The sequence below is a fragment of the Blennius ocellaris genome (genome assembly GCF_963422515.1).
Source record: "Blennius ocellaris genome assembly, chromosome: 7".
NCBI classification, from domain to species: Eukaryota; Metazoa; Chordata; class Actinopteri; order Blenniiformes; family Blenniidae; genus Blennius; species Blennius ocellaris.
In genome coordinates this window covers 13,675,157-13,698,805 of record NC_137656.1, presented here as the reverse complement: position 1 = coordinate 13,698,805, position 23,649 = coordinate 13,675,157, and the positions used below count along the sequence as shown (strand labels likewise).

General features: G+C 38.6%; 2 protein-coding genes across 2 annotated transcripts in view; one reads left to right on the top strand and one right to left on the bottom strand.

The window, feature by feature from the left end:
* ntrk2a (neurotrophic tyrosine kinase, receptor, type 2a) overlaps window positions 1-7,838 on the bottom strand; it is a gene marked incomplete at both ends in the record, with an annotated part of 95,839 nt that extends 88,001 nt beyond the window's left edge. Inside the window, 5 exons of the mRNA XM_080499600.1 lie at window positions 14-162; window positions 2,225-2,293; window positions 2,749-2,820; window positions 4,210-4,284; window positions 7,585-7,838. Coding sequence (XP_080355726.1) covers window positions 14-162; window positions 2,225-2,293; window positions 2,749-2,820; window positions 4,210-4,284; window positions 7,585-7,838 — 619 coding nt within the window. The remainder of the gene's footprint in view (window positions 1-13; window positions 163-2,224; window positions 2,294-2,748; window positions 2,821-4,209; window positions 4,285-7,584) is intronic.
* Window positions 7,839-8,274: 436 nt separating this feature from the next.
* On the top strand, window positions 8,275-23,364 carry LOC308132813 (solute carrier family 28 member 3-like; the record flags this gene model as incomplete). Its single annotated transcript, XM_080499996.1, has 15 exons — window positions 8,275-8,306; window positions 13,467-13,558; window positions 14,692-14,881; window positions 17,267-17,411; window positions 17,493-17,606; window positions 18,211-18,288; window positions 18,662-18,742; window positions 18,892-18,972; window positions 19,054-19,179; window positions 19,334-19,461; window positions 20,059-20,227; window positions 20,341-20,538; window positions 21,372-21,453; window positions 22,144-22,242; window positions 23,240-23,364. 15 exons carry the CDS (start codon window positions 8,275-8,277, stop codon window positions 23,362-23,364), a joined length of 1,740 nt encoding a protein of 579 aa, XP_080356122.1.
* Between the last annotated feature and the right edge of the window lie 285 nt (window positions 23,365-23,649).

Here is a 23,649-nt window from a genome sequence, read left to right as displayed (position 1 = left end):
TGTGTGCCCTTACCACACTTAGGTAGTGTCAGTCTGGACAGGGGTTTGCGTCCTCCTCCATCCTCAATGCAGCGCAGCTCCTGAGCGTCTGCTTCCTCTCCTAACCACAGCTTGATCCACATGTTCTCGCAGGAGCAGTGCAGCGGGTTCCCTGAAAGGATCCTAGACACACACACACACACACACACACGATCAAAACCTGCGGGGAACAGCAAGTAGCAGAGCATCATAGAGACTTTTGGAAAATAAGAAGTAAAAGAAGGAATGCAATAGCTAAAGTTTGGCTTCTGTCTCTGCACAGCTTAAACATGTATAAAGGGAGTAATTCAAATGGGGGTTTTTTGGGAGTTTTTTTTAAGTAAAAAATTAATGAAATGTTATTTCTACACTCAGTATTTCCAAACATAAAGCGGCAGTTATAATCATGTTAGCTTCACCTCGCATAAAAGCTGGAAATGGTGAATGAGGGAGTTGAATTTAAGAAAACAAGAAATCTGTGTCTAATAGCTTACTAATGAACAATTTCCCCTTTTCTTTTTCTTCATTTAATCCAAACAAAAACCAAGAGGTTGAAGGGCAAATGTTGCTGTTTGCATAATCAATCCCAAGCCGGTGCAGTGATTTCCTGCAGCCCTGACTTCCTGTCGATGTCGGAAAGTTCCCGGAGGTGATTCCAGAAAGTCAAAGTATCTGTTCAAGGAGGTGGACATCCCATCAAAACATCATCCTATTTCTTTTAGTTTAACCTTAGTATAGATAGAATATTAGATATTGTGTAACCTCTGAGGTAAACTGAGTGACAAGCTTCTGATCTTTATGCCGAGTCAACAATCTTCTGGTTGTTCACATTTGACAAGCCCTAACAAGCTATTTCAGAGAGTGATGAGCCAATGTGATCCAATCCAACAGTATTTACCTCTAAAAAAACGTTTTATCAAATTTTCTTTCAGGTGTTTACAAGGTGTGATTTAAGAAGGTGGAGTCATCCATCCATCTTTTGTATGGACATTTAACCTACTGCTGAATAATTCCTATTGATCATCGCGATCACGGCCAATTACATCAAGTCAGAGAACTCAAGCAAAGTGATCACCTTGCTTCACACCAAAGGTTTTAAATGTATCACAGTATGGACCACTTGTTTGCAAAGCATAAACCAAATTTGGCTTCTCAACCCTCCCAATTTATACACTAACTGAGAATTGTATTGCCAGATTTCCTCATCTTTGTGATTTTATAAGACATCAATGGCCATTGAGATCTGTTAGTTTTACCTCCAGGTATCTCTTTTTATGAGGATTTCTTCTCAGACTTTAAAAGGGGAAAAATCCTGCAAGGACAAGGCATTCCCCTGAGCTACTGATTTATCTTGCTGTTGTGCAGATGCGCCGGGGCAGCGAACCCCTCATTATGAGAAACACTGCCTCATACCAAGTAGTAATACTTGCAAGCCAAGCTTGCTATAATATCACTATAAAAGATGTGTGAGCAGCTGATTAATTATTTTATTTTGTCTTCATTACATCATTACAAACATGGCATTCGTTGTAATTAAAACAAAAGTTCCAATAATTTATTTTTGAGTCAGTGGTGGTTGACCCTCCACTTTTTTCATGTATTTTGTTAAATTCTAAAGATGTAATTTTGTTGTGCCTGGACCAGACTTTGTATCACTGTTAACCTGCATTATACTATATCTGTGTGTATTTAACTCTCCATATAAAAAAACAAATACCACAAATGTCCCTCATCTTGGATGGACTAAATATTGCACAAATTGCATTTAATGTCTTTTAATCCAATGTTCATCATCACTGTAGTGGAAAATAATTTCAGAATTTTCCATGTATAAATTCCACAACGTTACATCTTCCACATAATTCTAACATGTCAGTAACTCAATGAGCAATGATTAAAATATCGCTTTATTACAGCATTAGGAGGCGGTGAAATGGGCGCATCTGTGTTTATTGACAGGTGCCGCCGCTTATCAGCCTTCCGTTGCTATCTGTCATCACTTTGTTGCCTGAAACTAAATTTTAAAGCCTCCAGGGAACTCCAGTATTAAAAGAAACCTATTACCCAGCTTCACAACAGAAACCTATGCATGACATTACAGAAGCTATAGGTCTGTGTACATCTAAACGCCGAGATAGGGACTGGAAGGGAAACCAGACTGACAGACTCAGAGATAGAGAGATGGAGAAAGCTCCTGTGAACTCACAGATAGGAGATGTTGAGGTGCTTGAATATCCTCCAGGACAGCGACGACAGGTTGTTATCTTTCAGATTCCTGAAAATTAAATCGAATAGGCAATGAGATTGTGTTTATAACACCACAACAAAGTATTTGGTTGTTTTAGCAACATCCGCCTGCAATGTCTCTCTTCCTGTGGCCACTTATAGACCTCTACTATATTGCTCATTAAAAGTTTCCACCTCTGTGAGTGGTGGCAATTAACCTTAAGTATAGGCTATTAGTTTAAGTATAATAGGTATCAAACTCTAATAGTTTGACAAGACAAACAATTAAAAATCTTGTTAACCTCTTCTCGGTTTCATTTTCCATCAATCTCTCAGCAATCACTATTTTTCCATCATAACATTACTAATTCATTTTCTTAAAATCACAGCACAATTGCTCCAGAGCTACACATCTCTGATAATATTTACCACTAGTATGGTGAATATATTACTGCGGTGACGTCATTGCAAAGCCATGAATAGACAGCAGGAGTTTCTACTTACAGGTACTGGAGCTTGACGTTGTTCTGAAAGGCCAGCTTTGATACATAAGTTAGCCTGCTGTTGGTCACCGTTCTGATGCAAAACAAAAACATCAGCATTATAAACACATCCATAAATCATGAAACACATTCAATAACTGAAAAAAGCGAGAAAACAAACACGACTATGCAACTCAGTGGGGCATTTTCAAAAGTCATCATTGTCAGGAGTACAAACTCCAGCAAAAAGTTTGCCTGAAAACCGAAATTGTCTTCTTGAAGATGCTTTAATACTGACCTGTGAAACATAGACATTGTACATTTTAACATTAAAAGAAAATGTCTTCATGTTTAATGTCACTTTATGGATTTCCATAAAGTGACATTACATGTTTTCAAAGACACATTTTTTTGTACTATGGATCCTCATGCAGCACTAGAGTTCTAAGTAACGTTATATGAGTGCAGGACTGCAGTGTAAACTGAGACAAGATAGACACAGAGGTTGTATTTACCTGACTTCACAGTAAGGTGATATTTACAGAAATAATGCTAGATAAAGCTGCATCGATACAGTATACCATATCAAATACATTAAGAATAGAAGAAAAAAAAAAGTATCCCTATGAAGACGCCTATTCATCCAGATTAAGGTATCCCAGTCTTGAAAGGCAACAAGGTTTGCTTAAAAGTCTTAAATATGTTTCAACTCTCATCCAAGAGGCTTCACCAGTTCTGAAATGTCAAGTTGCCTTTTAAGACAAGAAATTGGACATAAAATAGAAAGCTTTTCCTAATCAATTTAAAGAATCGTCTGTAATTGTCCATAAAAGTTATTAGTTAAAAAAAAAAAAAAAAGACCTGAAAAAATCAGAAGTTACCATCTATGTTCAAAATGCATTAATTAAAAGGTTGAAATTCTTTGGCTGATCATATCAACCCTCTTGTCATTGAATAATTTCACAGCACAAAGTCTAAATGAGTTTGATGTACCTTGTTGATGCTATCATTTGCTCTCCACGATGCCTCAAACACAGCAGCTATCATTATTACATGAAATGGTTCTCATCATTAGGTCGAGCTACAATTTAATCATATAGTTCCATATACATGCATGTTGTGCTTTGTACATTTGTGTCTGCCAAATGGACTGTTGGATTGTGTTTTTTGTCGCAACGATGAGCTAGTGTCTACTTAATAGAAGTTTATGTTGCCTGTTGGAAGATTTTAGAATCAAACATAAATGCTGTTTTGCTCAATTTACTTATGTATTTTACAAAATGAGCCACAATGAAAGGAACAAGAAACTGTTGACGTGCTTAACTTCCTGGATGCACCCTATACATCTGGATCAATTACGGCAAAATAACATCAAGAATAAAGTCAATAATCCAAACATATCTAATGCGAAAAAAATGTGTGTAAAGATATGCCTCAGGCCAAAACTTTGGTTCTTTGGTAATGCACGCCATGAAAGACTCACAGGTTCCTGAGATTCTTGTAGTAGTGCAGGTCTTTGTCGTTGATGGAGGAGAAGCTGCTCTGGTTTGCAATGTATCTGTCAGGAGATACAAGTGTGTGTCAGACAGCTCGTTTGTCAACAGATGAAAGTGTAAACAGAAACATGTCAACATGACAAAGAAACATAATAAGCCTTTATAAGTGGAGACAATCCTTTAAAAAAAAAAAAGGACTCCTGAAGGATTGCAGATGATGTACGGTGCACAGGGGGGACTGTGAGTTATTCAAAGGTGGGGAGGCAGGAAGAGTCCTCGCCTTTGTTCCTCTGTTACACTCGAGCAAGGCACTTCTTGACCTGTTTCTGTTTAAGGGTCATAGGGGACTAATGTGGACAGCATTCTTGTATGAATGAAAGTATTTGTGCTGACCAGTGCTATGCGTGTAGTTTTTTTTTTTAATATTACAACTGAGGAATCACATGTTTGAGGAGATTTGGAGCTGAAACAAAATCCTCCAGAGTGAACTGAGAACAACCTCTCCTATGCAGAGAACATGCTGTAACACTCACAGCAGAGCTCTTTGTCTTCCGCGAATCCTCAGTCCTATTACTGCCTGGTTAAATCAAAGGATGATGTTTTTTTTCATGTAGGAGACATACGGTGAAACCAGCATGTGTGATTAGATGTATTGATCTTGTATAATGACAGCAGGAGAGGAGCTCTTTCTTGAGGCACACTAGTCAAGCACAATAGCTTGTGTTGTATCACTCAAGTCTGTCAATTCACATCACAATGACTACATTTTGGCTAATGCATGTCAGAATAGGATTAAAGACTAAAAACACGGCAACTGAGTATTGAAAATATCCTATAGGGTACTGCTAACATATACAATGTAGACAGGGTGAAGTAAAGGATCACATGTTTCCCTCCCTTTCCCTACCCATATTTAGCTCCACGATAGACTATAGAATCTATTCAAAATAGAAGTGAAAAAAACATGTTAGCCCAGAATGAAGTTAAGAAAACACTGATAAATGAATCCCCTTCTCAAAAAAGCTGCAAAAATGTGCTTCCCCTCAAGACTGAGCATGCCTGAGAACAGTGACGTACAGCTAATCCGACGAAATGGGTTTTAGGGGAAACAATGTTTGCAATCAACAATCTACCAAATAGTCATTCAGTGCCAGCAATTAAACATCTATAGATCTACAATACAGAGAATAGAGCAGACAGTCTTCCAGTTCAGCTGAGGTTATTGAATATTGATGCTATGGCCAAATACCAAAGAGCACAGAGTGCATCTTTGTTTTCACATCAGCTTTGATGAATGTTTTACCTCAGGTTGGTTTCACTGAGCAGGGAGGAGTTCAAATAACCCTGCTGCATGCATTATACTTCTGTTTGCTATATTCGTCTGTGGATAACAATCTACCCAGTGATATAATACAAATGTTGAACTACAGATGTCAATTTTGTGTTTTTAATGCATTAATTTAAATTATATATAAACTATATACTCACTGTATATATAAACTCTTTGAAAGTGACCAGGACAAGCAATGTTAACCACTAAATGCTGACATTGCTATAATAATGTAGTACTTTATGTGTATTTTTCAGTATAGAGTTTTAATCAGGGATGATGTCCAGCATATCTTGTTATTTATGTCCAACAATATCTTTACAATCTCAAAGATGTTTTGAGATGTTGTGCTTATTTGTAGCCAATATGTTTATACAAATCCCTTGTTTTACTTCCATATTTAATGTGGTAAAATATGTTCTTTCTTTCTATTCTGTATTGTTTACCAGAGAACGGTACTCTCTCTGTATACAGATGAATATAATGAAATGTCCCCAACTGCAAATTAATTTGGTTAAAAAAAAGTACGTTTTTCCTTCGTTTCTGAGAAAAGTATTGTGCTTGAGTATTTCCAATCAAATACAATTTAGCAGAGTAACAGAGTACACATTTCCAGTTCCCCTCCCACCTGCAGTCAGCACTATCAAAAACATAACCCATATTGCAATATTTTTCGGGTCTTTTTTGCAGACGCAGTATTTTAGTACACCCACTCCCTGAAGCAAGTCATGTGAATAATATCACTTCTTAGCAGATGGCATCCACATATGAGTTGTTTGAGTCAGCTTTTATACCAACACGCCCATACTGTATATATAACTGGGCAGAAATGACACAACGCGAAAGGTGTTTTTGGCCTTTTAACAGCTATTGTGGAAGTTTCAGGAGAAGATGTCGTGAAAATCAAGACATCCCATCAATTAACAGAGACAGCGGACGCGATAACCTATCTCCTTGTTTTTTTGGCAAGGTCGTTTGGACTGAGACATCGCATAGTCATCAGTAATTTGTCTGTTTACATTATCCGAGCTGTCACGCGAGCCTTTCGCCAGACTGCTGCCTCATTTAAACAGCTTCCAAGGCTTCACCAAGGCCGCCGATAAAGATTGTTTATCTCTGACAAAAGTCATTCTCAACAAGGCCGCTCGTGTGTGCCAAGAAAGATGTGGCCGCAATTAAATATTCCAATCTCCTCTGTAATTTCTCCCACCTATATATGTGTCAGATTTTACCCCTAAACCAGACGACGTTTTATTAAATGCTAATTAACCGGAGGTACAGTACCCACATTGAAATGCAAGCTCAGATTTGTGTCATCTTGAATTATCAGCCAGAAAAGGAGGATGCCGACTTCCAAGGAAAAAAGGTTTACTGTGACAGTGTCGGGGAGAGAAAGAAAAACGTTTTCTCTTCCACCAACATTGATTTCTTGTGTTTGTGCCTGGTTCATTTAAATCCACTCATATAAGCCATCTTGGGAAGTGTCTGAGCTAATATTTGGACTGTCTGCTGGGTGCGTGTCTCCACACAGACGCACGCACGGCTGCGCAGACTTGGGCTCTATTTGTCAGAATAAAGTCTACCGTTTTCTTTCTTCCTCTCTCTCTCTCTCTCTCTCTCTCTCTCTCTCCCTCTCTCTTTTTAACTGCTGTGTTTCCACGCTGCTGCTGGAAGACTGATGTGCCTCTTGATGGCTGTTATGCAATGTAGGTTACACACGATACGCGTCTATAAGCGATGCAACTTAAATCTCAATCTGGAGCGTGTGGGTGAATTCGCCTTGATTTTACGCACAAGGTTTAGATGTACCCCCCTCCCTCTCCCTTCAAATAAAAATTAATACATAAATAAATAAATAAAACACCCAAGATGTGGGTCGCTCCTGGCTCTGTGCTGATGTGTGAAGGGTGGCATTCCTTTATGTGGAGACAGCTTAAAAAAAAATCCAGCAGTGTTGACATGACAACAGTGATGAATGCGATCTGAGTGTCTCGCCGGTGTATTTTTGTAGTGCTTCATGATGGACACTCACATGTCGGTGATGTTCTCCATCTCCGCCTGGCTCTGCAGGACGGGGAAAGCGCTGATGTCCCGCTCCGGGTCCACGCAAGAGATCCTGGTGCCGCTGCAGACACAGGACGAGGGGCATGCCTCCGCGGACAACCACGGGTCCCCCGAACCCACCGCCACCCCGATGACCACCACCCACCACCAGCAGCACTGCCACGACCGGGACCCTCTCCCCGGCGAGGAGGGAGCTCGGCTCCCGGGTACCCAGCCGCTCATCTCGGATGCCAACTTCAGCTATAAGGCTCGCTGGACAGCCCCGTGGCCCCGGCCCAGGTTGGCTGGGATCGGCCCCGGTTCGGCCAAACGAGGGGACGAGAAATGAGGCAAAGAACGATTAAAAGAAAAAAAAAAAAATCCGATGCTGAGGTGGATGCAGGCGGCGGGGCTAGAAGGAAACCATCGGTCGTTTCAGCGATAACAAACAAGAAAGTGAGAAAGGTGTGAGGAATGTGAAGAGAGGAGTCGGTCCCTTTCTTTTCCGGCGTGGTTCCTCCACGATCCCCCGTCAGTCAGTCACAATCCCACTGCCACCGTAACGATGTGTGCCAAGGAGGATCTCTCTCTCTCTCTCTCTCTCTCTCTCTCTCTCTCTCTCTCTCTCTCTCTCTCTCTCTCTCTCTCTCTCTCTCTCTCTCTCTCTCTCTCACTGGTGATGGTGGTGTTGGTGGTGCTGCCTCCGGATGGGTGGGTGGGTGGACAATATGACAGCCGGGATGTGAGAGCTCCACATCGGCTGAGAGAGAGAGACGAGAAGCAGCATCAAAGCAGCTCCAGTATAACGTGATACATCAATGATCCCCTCCCTCGGGGAAATGTTACTTGTTCTGCTTTCAGGAAGGTCTGAGGAAGGAGGGTCAAGTATGAGTTGCTCAAGGGCACCTGAGCAGCATTCTTCACTCTCACTCTCAGATGTCTCACTCTGTGATCATTTTCTAGCGAAATGGTGGACATCCTGATGTCTTTTGGGTTCTTTTCTCAGATATTGCTGTTATAAAGACTGTACTCTTCCCATGCTATTTAGATGCATTTGATTTCATCAATGGAGGCTGAAGTCCCCCTATTTCTGACAGACTGTACTTTGCCCTTTTTCATCCTTACCTGACAGTATGAGAGGAGCTACTGTGTAGAAGAGGTGCCCTCTTTTATGTTGCCGGCCTCTTATTGTCAGGCAAATCAGATAAAAGCAGCCATCAATTTATAGACTGTAATTACTATAATCACCCTCATCAAAAACACAGCCATTATGATTAACATCGAGTTGTTGTACACATTGATCTCAATGTAAATGCAATTACAGTATGACTGGTTTCCAGTTGACGTATTATTGCATGTCTTGCATGGAGGGACTTAGAAGATATGTCACATGGGGACAATCATGGTGGTAAACCCACATTAGACAGCACATTACAGTATATTTTAAAATCCGTAATTAGTTTCATCGCCAAATCTACAGACAGATGCTTACACTGGGACAAATTCAGTAGCCAATGCAAGAGGAAGAAAGAGCAATCACCAATGATCAAGTCTTTAGCTGTGGCATGTACTAGACAACATGTCACCTCATTAAATCATTAGGTCATATTTCATAATTCACATAAGGCTCCCAGCCAAACCAGATCTGAATCAGTAGCATGTCAACTCAGAGTGGAGTCCACACGGCTGCACGCCAGCCCAACTGGTGCTGTAGATCTCCTTCTGGTGGCTGCATTTCTCACTGGATCCACCTTCAACACGGCTCAGTCTGTGAACAACAGAGCCTCTCAGTCTCAATCTTTCACCTTGTAAGTGAGAGACAAAGCATGGCAACACATCTGCATTTGAGCAACAACAGTCCCAACACTTGACCACAGTAAGGAGTGCTCCTCTCCTCTCCTCTCCTCTCATCTCCTCTCCTCTCCTCTCCTCTCCTCTCCTCTCCTATGTGTCCCCATGTGCAGCACTAATATGACGTTTGTGCTGACGCACGGGCAGTGCTGCTGAATAGAGGAGCGTAATTATGGAGTCCTGTCTGTGTGTGTGTGTGAACCAGTCTGGTGGATGCCAGCAGAAACTGGGCTCTACGCATTCTGCACAGAACAATGTGGGCGTACTAATTAAAACATTGTCTGACAAACAGAATTTTACAATTACTCTCTGTTCCCTTTGAAATGTGATGAGAGATGCAACCTGTGTTTAGGGCTTGTGACATTTTAAACATATAATCACCTTCATCATCCAGGAAGTTATCTACCCAACATCTATCTATCTATCTATCTATCTATCTATCTATCTATCTATCTATCTATCTATCTATCTATCTATCTATCTATCTATCTATCTATCTATCTATCTATCTATCTATCTATCTATCTATCTATCTATCTATCTATCTATCTATCTATCTATCTATCTATCTATCTATCTATCTATCAAAATGACTGGTGCTGATTATGTTATCATATGTATCCATTTCAAATAACCCTTTGTCTTTTTTTATTTGTAACCTGGAACCAAGGGTGATACTACATAATAAGGTACATTTACTTGAAAAGTTTTAGTAGAACAAAAACCAACAATAAAAAGGAATGAAAAGCTTTGCTACTTTTCTAATATCTAATGAAAGCTTTTTTATTTCAATGAATTTAATAAAAATTTTGCTACCAGTCTGTACTCTGCTACCAGTGAGTGTAGAGTACTGTGAGTACAGTGTTCCCTCACAGTCACCTGTTTTTGGATGAAAGCCACCCTCAGTGCTGCGTCAGCATCACTTTTTCTTGTCCGTATGATCACAGTAATACACGTGGCGCCATAATCACCTTGTGTGACACCACAACCGTTTATTGTATTTCAAGAACCGGTTTTTGAATAAGCATCGGTTTATACAGTCTTTGCAAGTTGCATTAATAAAAAAAAAAGATTGTTGCACTGCTGTCTCTCTTTGCGTTTTATTTCTTTTTTTAAGTATACGAAGCACTTCGTGCAACAAAAACTATATGAAAATTATGAAAATTGCTATAGAAAAGAAATTTGATTTGATTTTGCAACTCCGAGACAATCTCCTGCATCACTGTATTTGAACTATTGCATTTCAATTACCTATCAGTGCATCATGGTTGCTTGTTGTAGTGTTCCATAATACAAGTTATATAATCAGTACAACCACAGTTACCATATGCTAGTTTATCGATGTTTTATTTTTTTTTGCTAATATCAACTTAACAACCATCTATTGTGGTATCCCATTTGATATTACGTCACAATAAGTTGCTATTGTATTGCAATGAACACCTTTTACTGCATTGTTATAATGTTTTGTGTTTCGTCATAACGGCTGGTTTGTGCCCCTCTCATCAATGCAACCGATTTTGCATCAACAATACCTTTTGTGTCATGATTGCCTTTGTGTCATCACATGTGTTGCATCAGAATTGCATCTTTCACATTCGTTATCACATGCTACAGCATAACAATCATGTTTTTGGGTCTTTGCAACACTGCTTGTGTCCGCCAATCTGGGCTTGTTGAGTTTCTCTGTAGAAATGCTAAGAAATTGCTGTGCATTTATATATAAAACTGAATTGAATTGAATGTTATTGTATAGCTGTCACCAGGTTTTGCAACATTGAAACTTGATTTACAATCACATGTGTGTTATAACAAGCTGTTCGGACTGCAGCAAATTGTTGTTGCATCACAGTTAGCTGGTAATGTTCCACCTACACTTTTTTTCTCTCATTTTTCTTTTACAGTATTGTATATGATCTTCAATTTTCATCTTTATGCAACAACCTTGTGTTGTTACGTCACAATCAATTTTTATCACTGGCTGTTATGTAAGTGACAGTTACATTATATGTCATCACAAATGTGAGGTTTTTATTTGCGTCCCAGTTGCTCATTTTGGATTTTTTGTTGGGTTTTTTTCAAGCCCAACTATTGACCACAAACTTTATGTTGGTTCAGAAAATAGTTAATGTTCCACTATAGTGTGAGGCAATGTGCAACAGGGGGAGAGACGGGTCATGGCCAGGACACCAGACACAGTGAGTATTTAGTGCAAACGTCCCATTGGCTCCTACTGCAAAGTGTTTTGACACATGATCTATGAACAAACAGACTTCAGTCAGTAACAATGATTTCTCCACCTTTTCTTTGTTGGCGTTGCGGTTTAAAACTCATGGATTTTCTACATCGACATGTCAAATGACAATAGGCGCTGGTGGGGGTCAAAGCTGTGTTATAAATCATTAGTTAACTCATTCAGCCCCTCTTCAGGGCATGTGGTTTCCCCATTGACTCAGTTATTATTCACTCCTTATTGGAAATAATATGGTGCAATTGTCTTTACATCATTGTTTTTGATAATGTGTTGTTTGCAATGGCTTTGTACCAGTCGCACGTTTGAATGGTCACTTGAAGAGTCACTCAGTGTCCTGTGGACTTAGTTGAACCTGCTCTTACCTCAACGCACAAGTCATCTGCAGTCAGGTCCTCACATATTATACACTGGTGTCCTCTAGTGGTGGCTGAGGTGTGCAGGGAACTGTAGTCTTATTCGCAGGAGCTCTTTATACACGTACCTATGAGGCAAGCAGTCATACTTCGATGAAAATATATTGTAGATTTAATTTTTGAAGGTGGCTAAATTAGCGATAACTGTTGACTAATACAATCTTATTCATGCAAACATTTTTATTTATATTTGCAAGTGAACCCTTCTGAGTTTTGGCAGGAGTGATCTTAAATTGGATATCGGAGAGGTCAAAATTTTCTTCTTTTAGAGTAAATGAAGGGCTGTAATAGCAGCTGCATGGCCTACAGTCTGTATGTTTCCCTGTGTGGATCTTGTGAGTGTCTTTGTTGAAATAATCCCTAAATTACCTTTTGCTTTTTGACCTGATGACAGCTCAATAAGGCAGAAGAATCTGGAGTCACTGAAAGAAAGAAAGAAAGAAAGAAAGAAAGAAAGAAAGAAAGAAAGAAAGAAAGAAAGAAAGAAAGAAAGAAAGAAAGAAAGAAAGAAAGAAAGAAAGAAAGAAAGAAAGAAAGAAAGAAAGAAAGAAAGAAAGAAAGAATACAACCTAACAGCATAACTGGGTGGAAAGGAATGAGGGAAAAGAGGTGGGGAAAGAAGAAGACAGGTGTGCCCAGAAAGTGTCTGAGCACCGGAGCCCTTGAACACACACTCAGAACAGGAAAATGGAGCTAAGTACAACACTGAGAAATTGTCAACATGGAGAAGACAAACAGTCATTAGAGTTGGAGGTAAGCAAAGAAAAGTGTTGGACTGCAGCTTTGAAAATGCATTTCTGAACAGGAAACTGCTCCCTTAAAAATACATTCAGAGACAGTGTCAAACCTCAGGTAATCCGATGCAGAAATATTTATTTGTCAAAACTACGAGAAGCAGAAACAAAAGTATAATTTTCAGGCAATGTTTCTCCTAAAAACTGAAATTTGCTTGATTCGGTAAATGTATAATATTGCTTTGGTTTCGTTGTTAAGATAAAGATAGTTCAGTCTGCATTCAAACATACAAGTGTGAGAAAACGTGTAAATATGTCACATTAGACAAGAACGTTTGTAAAGATAGAGTAATTTGCATTATCTATTTGAAAATCTGTTTATGTGCCAGGAAAGGGATCAGGTAAGCATTGATGTGGATCCTGCTCTTGGACTCACAGCTGATGGACATAAAGAGACAAACCAACGCAACAAAAGGTTTTTGTTTGTTTTTGCCAAACATCTATTTCTTTTCATGTTAAATTTTCTGTGTTTTCTACATCATTGTCCCTTGGGTGTAACTTGCGACTTTTGTAATCATTCTTTTTTGTCTCCTTATTTTGCTTCCTCCTGTGTTTCTAGTTGGCTGGAGAGAAAAATGGAGGCATTCAGGCTCTGTTTGGAAGAGCACAAAGCCCAGCTTTATCTGACTCTGTGCTGTGTTTTGGCAGCCGGTAAATTATCTTTATTAGTACCTGTTAACTTGTAACCTTGTAACTCTATCTAGTCGGACGGACCCACACAGTCCTAAAGGCTCAGCAAATTTTTACAGCTTAACGCATACAATAGAAAGAGGCTAAACTGAGACAGCTCCTAATTTCCTAAACAAACAAGTAACTTTTGTCTTCAGAACAACTGCATTATCTTTTGGATAAAGTAGCCAGTAACTATATTTAAGTGCTGATTTCGGTCACTTGTTTAACATAGATGATCAAGAACTGTCCCAGAAAGACAGACACACACACACACACACACACACACACACACACACACACACACACACACACACACACACACACACACACACACACACACACACACACACACACACACACACACTCATATTTTGCAGTACTGAGGCTGAACACAGTCAGAAGTTTAAGATGGTTAAAGATACCATTTTGAAATAATATATCACACAGAAAGGTTTTAATATTTCCAACACTGATTCTACTTTGGTTATGAGCGAATCAGACAAATATGCTAAAACGCTACACTTATGGTCTTAATGTCTTTCAGTTTAGCAATGGTAGGTCCGTGTTTTATGAATACTAATCTTTTCGAGTACATTTTATGTTCAAATGTGACGGGAACATGTATGAATATACAGTGGGACTGTATGTTAAACAGTTTTGGGGTGTAATCTGTTTTGTTTTGTTTGATTTGATGGAGAGAAGTATTTTCTGCTCTCCCTCTCTATCCCTTTGAAAATATTTTCGTCCCTGAAATTCCTAATGGAACCCATTTACATCTTCAATATGATAATTGTGTCAACATAATTATTGGCATTGCTAATGTTGATGTATCATTTGCCAAGGTACACCAAACTGATGTCATATATATATATTTAAGAAACAGCCACAGATAAAACATACCATGATGCTTACTGATATGCGTCTTTTGTATATTCAAATTTATTGTGAAAAGCTCTCAAGGATAAAGGCTTGGGGAGGTGGGTCACCATGGTTTTATTTTATTTGCTTGTTCCCATTTTTTCTTCTTTTTTTAAAAATAAAAATGATGGAAAGTGAATTATTAGGATGACTGCTGTGCACTGTAATTCACAATTATTCTACGTTTATTTCAGGCTATGTTGCCATGGTGATGGCAGCATGTATTGTAAACTTCCAGCAGGCCGTGACACTCTTGGTCATCTCCTTGGTAACCATCTTCTTCCTGGTTTGGGATTGGATGATGGAACGCTACGGCGATCAGGTGTGGGAAAAGCTGTCTCCTATCAGAGAGGCTCTGAACAGAAACTGGTTTAAGATCCGCTGGTAAGAATTGTTGTTGGTTTCCCCTGGGGGCTCTTCAGTCACATGGGTAAACTGTCATACGGGGAATAATTCAATGAAGAGGGAGCACCTGTGGAATACTAGTTTTGTACCTCTAGATCAGGGGAGTCGAACTCATCTTAGTTCAGGTGTTTGGTAGAGCCCGGCTTGATCCCAGTCAGGCTGGACCCATAAAAAAGTACCTTTTAAAAATATGCATATGGTATTTGTTGCATTTTTCCAAAGGCTTATTCATTCATCCTTCCATCTTCTATCCCACTTATCCTGTTCGGGGTCATGGGGTGCTGGAGCTGATCCCAGTTCCACATGGGCGAGAGCAGGATACACCCCAGACAGCTCGCGACTCGCCAGGCCTACTGTGTCCTACTTTAAATTTCTTTTAAGAAAGTGTAATCTGAAATCCTACTTGACACAGTGATTCTGCTGGATTCAGCAAGCATGTTTTCACCAGCTCACCCTCACGACATGTTAGATCCCAACATATCAGCAGTGATAGCTGGCTTTCACCACACATTCTTGCTGCAGTTTGGTTGTTGTATTCTGGGTCTCAGCATTGTGATATGCCCATTGAAATATCTATCCTCTACTATTTAATTAAACTTAGGGTCATAAAGGGTTTAGAGCTAATTCCTCTCTACAGAGGGAAAAGATAGGGTGCACCCTAAATAGGTCACCAGCCCACCACGTGACGGCAAACAGACAAACTACAACAAACTACAAACACACGTTCACGTCTCCAGACAGTTTAGAGTCAATATTTAACCTCAAACCAATGACCAAGGCACCCTCCCCAGTCTCGATTCAATGATATTTCCCACAAACAACTATATTATCATTACAAAACATTTTACATTTATAGTAACTTTTTTTGAAGAATTGCAGTTTTGCATGTTTATTTTAATTCTACAACTTAATTTTTTTCCCAACTGATTGAACCTCTCTGGCATGCCCCGTTGGCCACCTCTGCTCTAAATGGTCTCATGTTTCCCTCTGAATATCAAAGAGGACTGTAAGCTGTGGCACTCTATCTATCTTCTACACACACTTTAACCCTCTTTGGGGTATTTATTTCTGGAGCTATAGCAGACCATTATTCACATTCGTAAGTTAAAAAAAAAAAAAAAGAAAGAAAAAAAAGTAGAACATCTTAGTAATAATTTTCCTAGAGTTGAACATGTAACGATGATCATTTCGGGAAAAGATTTCACATAAGATTTTACCATCAACTACCATACACTTCCTCACATCGTGAATCTGACTAATCTCAGCTGTTTGATTTAAGATTTAAACTTGACTTGAAGATATTTCAAGGGTTGAAAAATATTTTCTAGTTGTACTTCGAACATATTTAGTTGTGATATATATATATAAGTTTGATGTTTAAGTTAGCCTTTATTATATGATACTGAAATTTGAAAAATAAAAAGGAAAAAGCTAAACACACAATATGCAGGAGGAAGAAAGGTTATTACATCAAGGGACAAGAGAAAAACCTCTGATGAAGATGACAGAATTTTTGATGTAATAATAATAATAATAATAATAATAATAATAATAATAATAATAATAATACATTTCTTACAAAATACTGTGCAACATTGCACCATTCAATGTATAACAACTTACTCAATAATAGGACAACAGATCACATGTTCACACTACCTTTATAGACAATATAAATAAAGACAAAAAAATGTGATAATGCAGCATGCTTGCCTGAGACTGTAATCTCTTATCTGATATGCAGTTTGTAACAATGAGATGTTTTGATTAATGTGATGACAAGCCCTAATATCGCATAGAATTTCATTATCAGAGCAATCCCTCTCTATTAACAACAGTAGTAAAAAAAAAAAAAACAGCAGAGTAAATACACTAGACAGTAATTCTCAGCACATGCACTGTAAATGTACTGTAGTCCAAGACAGTTCATACATGTTGAAGGTTTCCTGATCTCCAGGTAACAGCAATGACCTCAGATGGAGGAAATTCATTGTTCGTGAAACAGTTCACGAGTGCTGAATCCAAACTGAGCAGCATAAAGGAAACAAGAGGCGGTGATGGCAGAGTGTGAGAGGAACTGCTGTGCACTGCAGTGTGAATAAAGTAAAGTGATTGCACGAGCTAAAGAGTACTTCACCCTGCAGTTACCTCAGTGGAAAAGTGAGGCTAAAATCACATTATATTCTCAAATAATGCAGCAAGAATACCACAAAAGTGGGTTAAAGAAAAGTGAGAGAGAGAGAGAGAGAGAGAGAGAGAGAGAGAGAGAGAGCATGACACTGTAAATGGAGAGAGCATACCTTATGTACATCAGCAGAGAATAAATCATCTCTTGGAATTGGTCATTACTGTCTCTCTCCTCAGGATCCTGGTTGGTTTAGGACTGGTGCTGCTGCTGTCCTGGCTGGTACTGGACACAGCCCAGCAGGGGACCAGGCAACTTGTGTCTTTCTTCGGTTTGCTGCTTCTCATCTTTTTAATGCTGCTGTTTTCTAAACATCCATTTCGGGTGAGAGATTCAAATGCAGGCAAATACTTGCACACACGCGCACACATGTCACTCTATTTGCATTGTTCATGTGTGTTCCAGTGGTCTGGGCAGACTTTGGTGTGGGGGATTGGGCTACAGTTTATCTTCGGCCTGCTGCTTCTCAGGACCACATTTGGCTTGAGCGGACTGGAGTGGCTTGGAAAACAAGTGGAGGTATGAACACACGCACACACACGCACACACACACACACACACACACACACACACACACACACACACACGTGTACACTTTGCCAACATTTATGTCACATTTCGGAGACATTCATGGATTTGGTCAAATAAAGGCAAAATAAATTAAACAGAGCATGTTAATTCAACTTAAAGACATACAGTTAGTCCTTTTTATTCATTAAGATGCCAAAACTGTCATTAATGTTCAAATTGAATATGATGGAAAATGTATATCATATTAGCAAGGGAAGTCATGGAGATCTGCACCCACCTTTCTTGATAAGTGATGCATAAGTTAGAACATTAAATGGATCCAGTGTCTGAAAGCTTTGATAGTTATCTATTATTGGATATGAACAGTCATTAAACAAATATTTAGTAATGTATAAAAAAGAAAAAGAAATGTCAACAAAAATGGTGTGCGACAAAGCATGTGTGGTTTGGGAGTCACCGGGGCTCCTCCTCTCACACACTGAGACCTTTGACTGTCTTCCCTTGTGTGCTACATAACAACATGCTACCAGCTTTTACAGTACACATTTTGTCTTTCCTCTGTTGCTAACCATTCTAAATCTTCTCCTTGTAGAAGTTTTTGTCATTCACACATGCTGGATCCAAGTTTGTGTTTGGTGAGAGTTACATGGATCACCTCTTCATCTTCTCGGTATGACACACTCACTGTATGCCACGGATGCACCACACACAAAAAAAGAGTTGAAACAAAATCCCCAAAACTTGAACAAATTAATAATTTGTGTGCACAAACATTAACGTGTAATTGTCTGTGATGTTTTAATGTATAGACAGTAAGCAAGTTTCTGAAAACTGGTGACATGATGCAATATCATTTTGAGTTTTTGTTGTGTGTTTACTCTTTGGGATGAAAATGCAATCATGCGAAGTGAGATTTGTGAGATTTTCATCTGCACTTGTGTTTTAAACATGAGTGAGTGAAGACAGCAGGCATTTAGCCTATAAGTCAGATCTTCAGTTTGCAAAAGAATAGAGTGGCATTCCTAGTTGTGCTTTCTTCACAGCTGATGCCTGTAGTGGTTTTTCTAAGCGCTGTCACTTCCATACTCCACTATATTGGCTTTATAGCCTGGCTCATATGTAAGGTAAGAACTGAAATATTTTGAAATCTGTTGGATGTAATGAAACATCATTCAGAGTGGAGACATAGAAGCAAACAAATACAAGATTGTAGGTTTTTCTACAATTTTTTTTTTTTTCCATTGAATGACTGTGACAAATTGTTTGCTCCCAGATTGGGTTCATAATGCAGGTTACCATGGGAACGTCTCCAGCTGAATCAATGGCTGCAGCTGGAAATATATTCCTGGGCAACGTAAGCAGATGTGAAGAGTAGTCACAAACATTACAGAACATTGTTGTATATCGATCCAACATTGCCTTGCCTATCTTTCAGATAGATGTGCCTCTCCTGATCCAGCCGTACATCAGAAAACTCACTGTGTCTGAGATCCATGCAGTGATGACAGGGGGGTTTGCCAGTGTCTCTGGGACTGTTTTGGGAGCTTTTGTCTCTATGGGGGTGAGAAAACAATGTGCATATGAAAGTGATTTATACAAAGTTATGCTTTTTAAATATGTATGTATTATTTATTTTTTTACTGACTGAGACAAAGTGGACTTTGACAGCTCAGAAAATGAACTGATAATATTTTTCAAACTTTTTTTTTCTGTAGGTTGAGGCAGCCCACTTGTTAACGGCATCATTAATGTCTGCTCCAGCTTCCCTAGCAATCGCAAAGATGTTCTGGCCTGAAACGGAGACCTCCATAACAGTGTCTGAGCTCAAAAAGAAGAGTGAAGGGTAGAGATCACATCAGAATAAATGGATATGTACATAAATATGAGAATAACATGAATTCTGTTGTCTGCATCAATCAAAGTAGGATCAGCTGCCAACATGGATTTCCTGCCAGATATTGAAATCTTTTGATTTATCCTGCAAAAAAGGATCAGAAGCACTCATTCATTCCACAGTTTTGATAATTCTGCAGGTGTAAAATTAACATAGCAAAAACGACTGTCCACCATGTCATTTTACCAATCTGCTCAGTCTTTCTGTATCTTCATCATGTGTCTTTATGCCAGCATTTAAGCTCTCGGTCTGGTTTGGTCAATAATGGCTACTCAAGTAAAGACTTTACAAACATCACCAGATTATTTAGGTAAAAAAAAAAAAAAAAAAGAATGAAGGGAAAATCTTCTTGCTTCCTGAAGATTAAATAATAAACATTTAGCATTATTTACAATTACAGTGTGCATGTGTTATTCAACCATGCAAGCCAAATATTTATTTAAATAAATATAATAGTAGAGACAACTTTGCAAATATGAATAATGTGTACAATTTTGACATGATTGTGTTGACACACAGTGATCTAAGCGTTACTTTTCTCCTCAGACAGTGTAAGAATGTGCTGGAAGCAGCTTCCCAGGGTGCGCATCGGGCTATACAGGTTGTGGCCGCCATTGTTGTTAACATCATTGCCTTTATGGCTCTGCTGGGGTTTGTGGACGCTGTCCTCTCCTGGCTGGGCGGCATGTTCGGCTGCCCACAGCTCACCTTCTCAGTAAAAGCTCCGGAACACACTTGTTCAACACATAAACACCTTGACTAAATTTAAACACAAGCCAACACTGTTCTGACTCTGTATTTGCTTCTTTGTCTCTCATCCTCCTTCAGTTCATCTGCTCCTACATCTTCATGCCTCTCTCCTTCATGATGGGCGTTTCCTGGGACGACTGTTTCATTGTTGCCGAGCTGATCGGCATTAAGACGTTCCTGAATGAGTTTGTTGCCTATCAGAAGATGTCAGAGTTAATTAAGAAAAGGAAAGCTGGAGGGCCGGAGTATGTGGACAACCGGAAGCAGTATATTTCTGTAAGTGTCCATGCATTTTTACTGTTTCTTTGAGAATTTGTGAAGATCTGATATGAATGTGGTTTTCTGTGTAACGACATTGATAAGACATTTAAAATTATGAAATTGATTAATAAGCCCAATTAGCAAATGTTTGAGCATAGCCTACCTAATTGGTATGCTAAAGATTATACTGTTGAGAATGTGCTTGGTTTGTGCTCCTGACATGCACTGTCACCTGTCGGCCTTTATATAGACAGGAGTGTGCTTTTCCCAATCAAGTCCAATAAAGTCTCTGCTGACTTCATGTGAAATTACTGTAAACAATATTGTCTTTGTATAAGCAGAATATAAGGTTAATATAATGTACTTGATTACATCATATGCTAGTGTACCCAACAGAGTGTCCTGTAAGTCTCATGATGTTGAGATATCATGGTGTCTATTTCCATATGTTGTGTGAGAATTATGCTTCAAAAGGTCTGAGTTTCAACTATAATAATAAATCATTGCACGTCACATTCATATATATATATATATATATATAAATCATATTTTTAACTTAAGTTATATTTGTTGTTCACACACCTGAGTAATATCCTTTCGAGAGTTATCAGCACAGTGCTAATCTTTAAAAGTAAACAGTATTATGTAAGATTACTGTGTGATGTCTAAAATGTATGTTAAACCCTCATGATTTGCCACGTAGTGGGAAAGGGTAGCGAAACATATGACTAAAGAGTTGTCAATGTTATTTATAAATCTGATGAGAAACAAAAGACAAAACTTGAATCCTTCTGGGCAAATTCCTAAAAGAAACAAAATGTACATTTTATTAATTTCTCTCTTTCTAGGTCCACTCTGAAACCATTGCAACCTATGCGTTGTGTGGATTTTCCAACATTGCCTCCCTGGGAATGTCGACAGGAGTGCTGTGTGAGTCCTCACACAGGAGGCTGAACAGACACACAAAACAGAAACAGTAAAGTCCATTTGAGAGAGCACACACCTATCATTCTTGAGTTCTGTTCTTATTGAAAATGTAACAAAGCTCAACACCTTCAGAAAGAACAAAAAAAGAAAAAGCCTGTCCTTGATTTTCTTATTTCAACTGTTTTTGGGTGGCACAACTAGTGAGGAATCAATTTGTTACAGCATGTGACAGTGTGTGGGTTGAATAAGAAGTTTCAGTCAGATTTTAACATAACGAACTTCAGACAATCATCAAACGTGAAATAGACCAACAGAAGTGTGAATGTGTGTCGTTTTGCACAAGTCCATAAAGACGCTAAACTCAAAGGCCATGATGACAAAAGAAGTCATGAGCTGAAGAGTGAGAGAAGAAAATATTGTGTATAATAGAAAAACTAAACAAAAAACAAACAAACAAAGCCTTCTCACAGATTAGATGCCTCATCAGAACCTTAAAAAAAAAAGGTTTCTCCATAACTCCATTAGTAAGAATGTAAGTTCTTTTGTTTTAAACTCTGTACAAACATTTAAGGATGGTAACATTGATCATTTTACCATCAAAACCCTTTTTTTGGCAAATAAGGAAAATACATGGTCAGTTCCGCTTGCTTGGATTTCGCTGTTGAGTTCTGGATACTTTGTTTTCCTTCTTAGCTGGGATGGCTCCACAACGACAAGCAGATATTTACAGCTGTGGCCTCAGAGCTCTGATTGCTGGAAGCGTCTCCTGTTTCATGACAGCTTGTATTGCAGGTGATTCTTAATTATTAACTCCTTCTGTTTTTTTCCACACACACAAGGTGTTTGTTACTGTTTGACCTCAAACTTTCTCTCCAGTTGTTTTCAGTCCACTGTCTCTGAGGCTCTCAGCCTTTTGCCTGGAAATCCAGTTTATCAAGAATAATATGTTTCCCTGTTAAAGCATCATGGCATAAAGCTTACATTGTTTATTTGCATTCACGAGTTGGATTTAGAGCACATTTACATGAATATTCACACTTATGTGTCATACTAACAGTAAGCACTGCCAAATGAGGTGCTGGCCTGTAAACATGTACCGTACAGTCTGTTAGTCATAGAAGCTTTTGACAACTTCAGGTTTTATATATAGAAATATAGGCATTTTACTCACAGTGACTCATAGCTAAGAAATATCACATTTAAGTCGGATCAAGATGCAAAGTTTTTCCAACTACAACACTGAAACTTTTAAGCAGTGACTGGAGTTTCAAATAATTGATGTGATTGCAATTTATTATCCAACATTAGCTCAATGTCATGACTGTAAACATCTCTGTAGTCATTCATGACCTACTATGCAAATACTTAAAGTAAAAACTATGCAGATGCAATTCTTGTATTTTGTTTTGATCACAATATATATGAGCATTTGATGTTAATATCGGTAAAAAAAAATTCTTGTCTGAGTTTGATAAGTTAAATGCTGATCATACAAACCATAGATTGTAAAGAAAGAAAGAAAGATGATGACAGCTAAATAAGGAAGAAGAATTTGTAGTCACTGAAAGAAAGAAAGAAAGAAAGAAAGAAAGAAAGAAAGAAAGAAAGAAAGAAAGAAAGAAAGAAAGAAAGAAAGAAAGAAAGAAATTAGGCTGCAAAAGTGAGATGCATATGCAATACACACAGCATACTCGAACACCATATACATCAACACTATATCACTCAATTGTTTTTATGGATTATTTGTCTGCTTTTATTTATTTATTCATATATTTGTTTGGTTGTTTAGGTATGTTGTACATCCCCAATCTTCAGTGCCATCATTTCCTGAGTATGGAGTTTAACAACATCAATTTGACCAACACCTCAAACCTGTTGAGCTGCTGCACACAACTCTACAACAGGTGTGGATAATAATATTATATCATTTACGGTTTCAGAGCAGCAGATTCCAAGTGATCACCAGATATTATTATGGTGTTGTTGTTAATTTGCTTAGTATATTTAGCTTGAATAAATAGAATCACAATAAATAATAAATAAGATAATTGTGTGATCTTATTTGCAGTGTGACGGTGCATGAGTTGTCAAACGTGACAATAGGAGAAGGATTCAGTCTGAACAGTTTACAAGGATGCTGCACAAACTTTCCGTCTGAACATTTCAACTGCAGCCTGGTGCTGTGATTATCCCTGAACA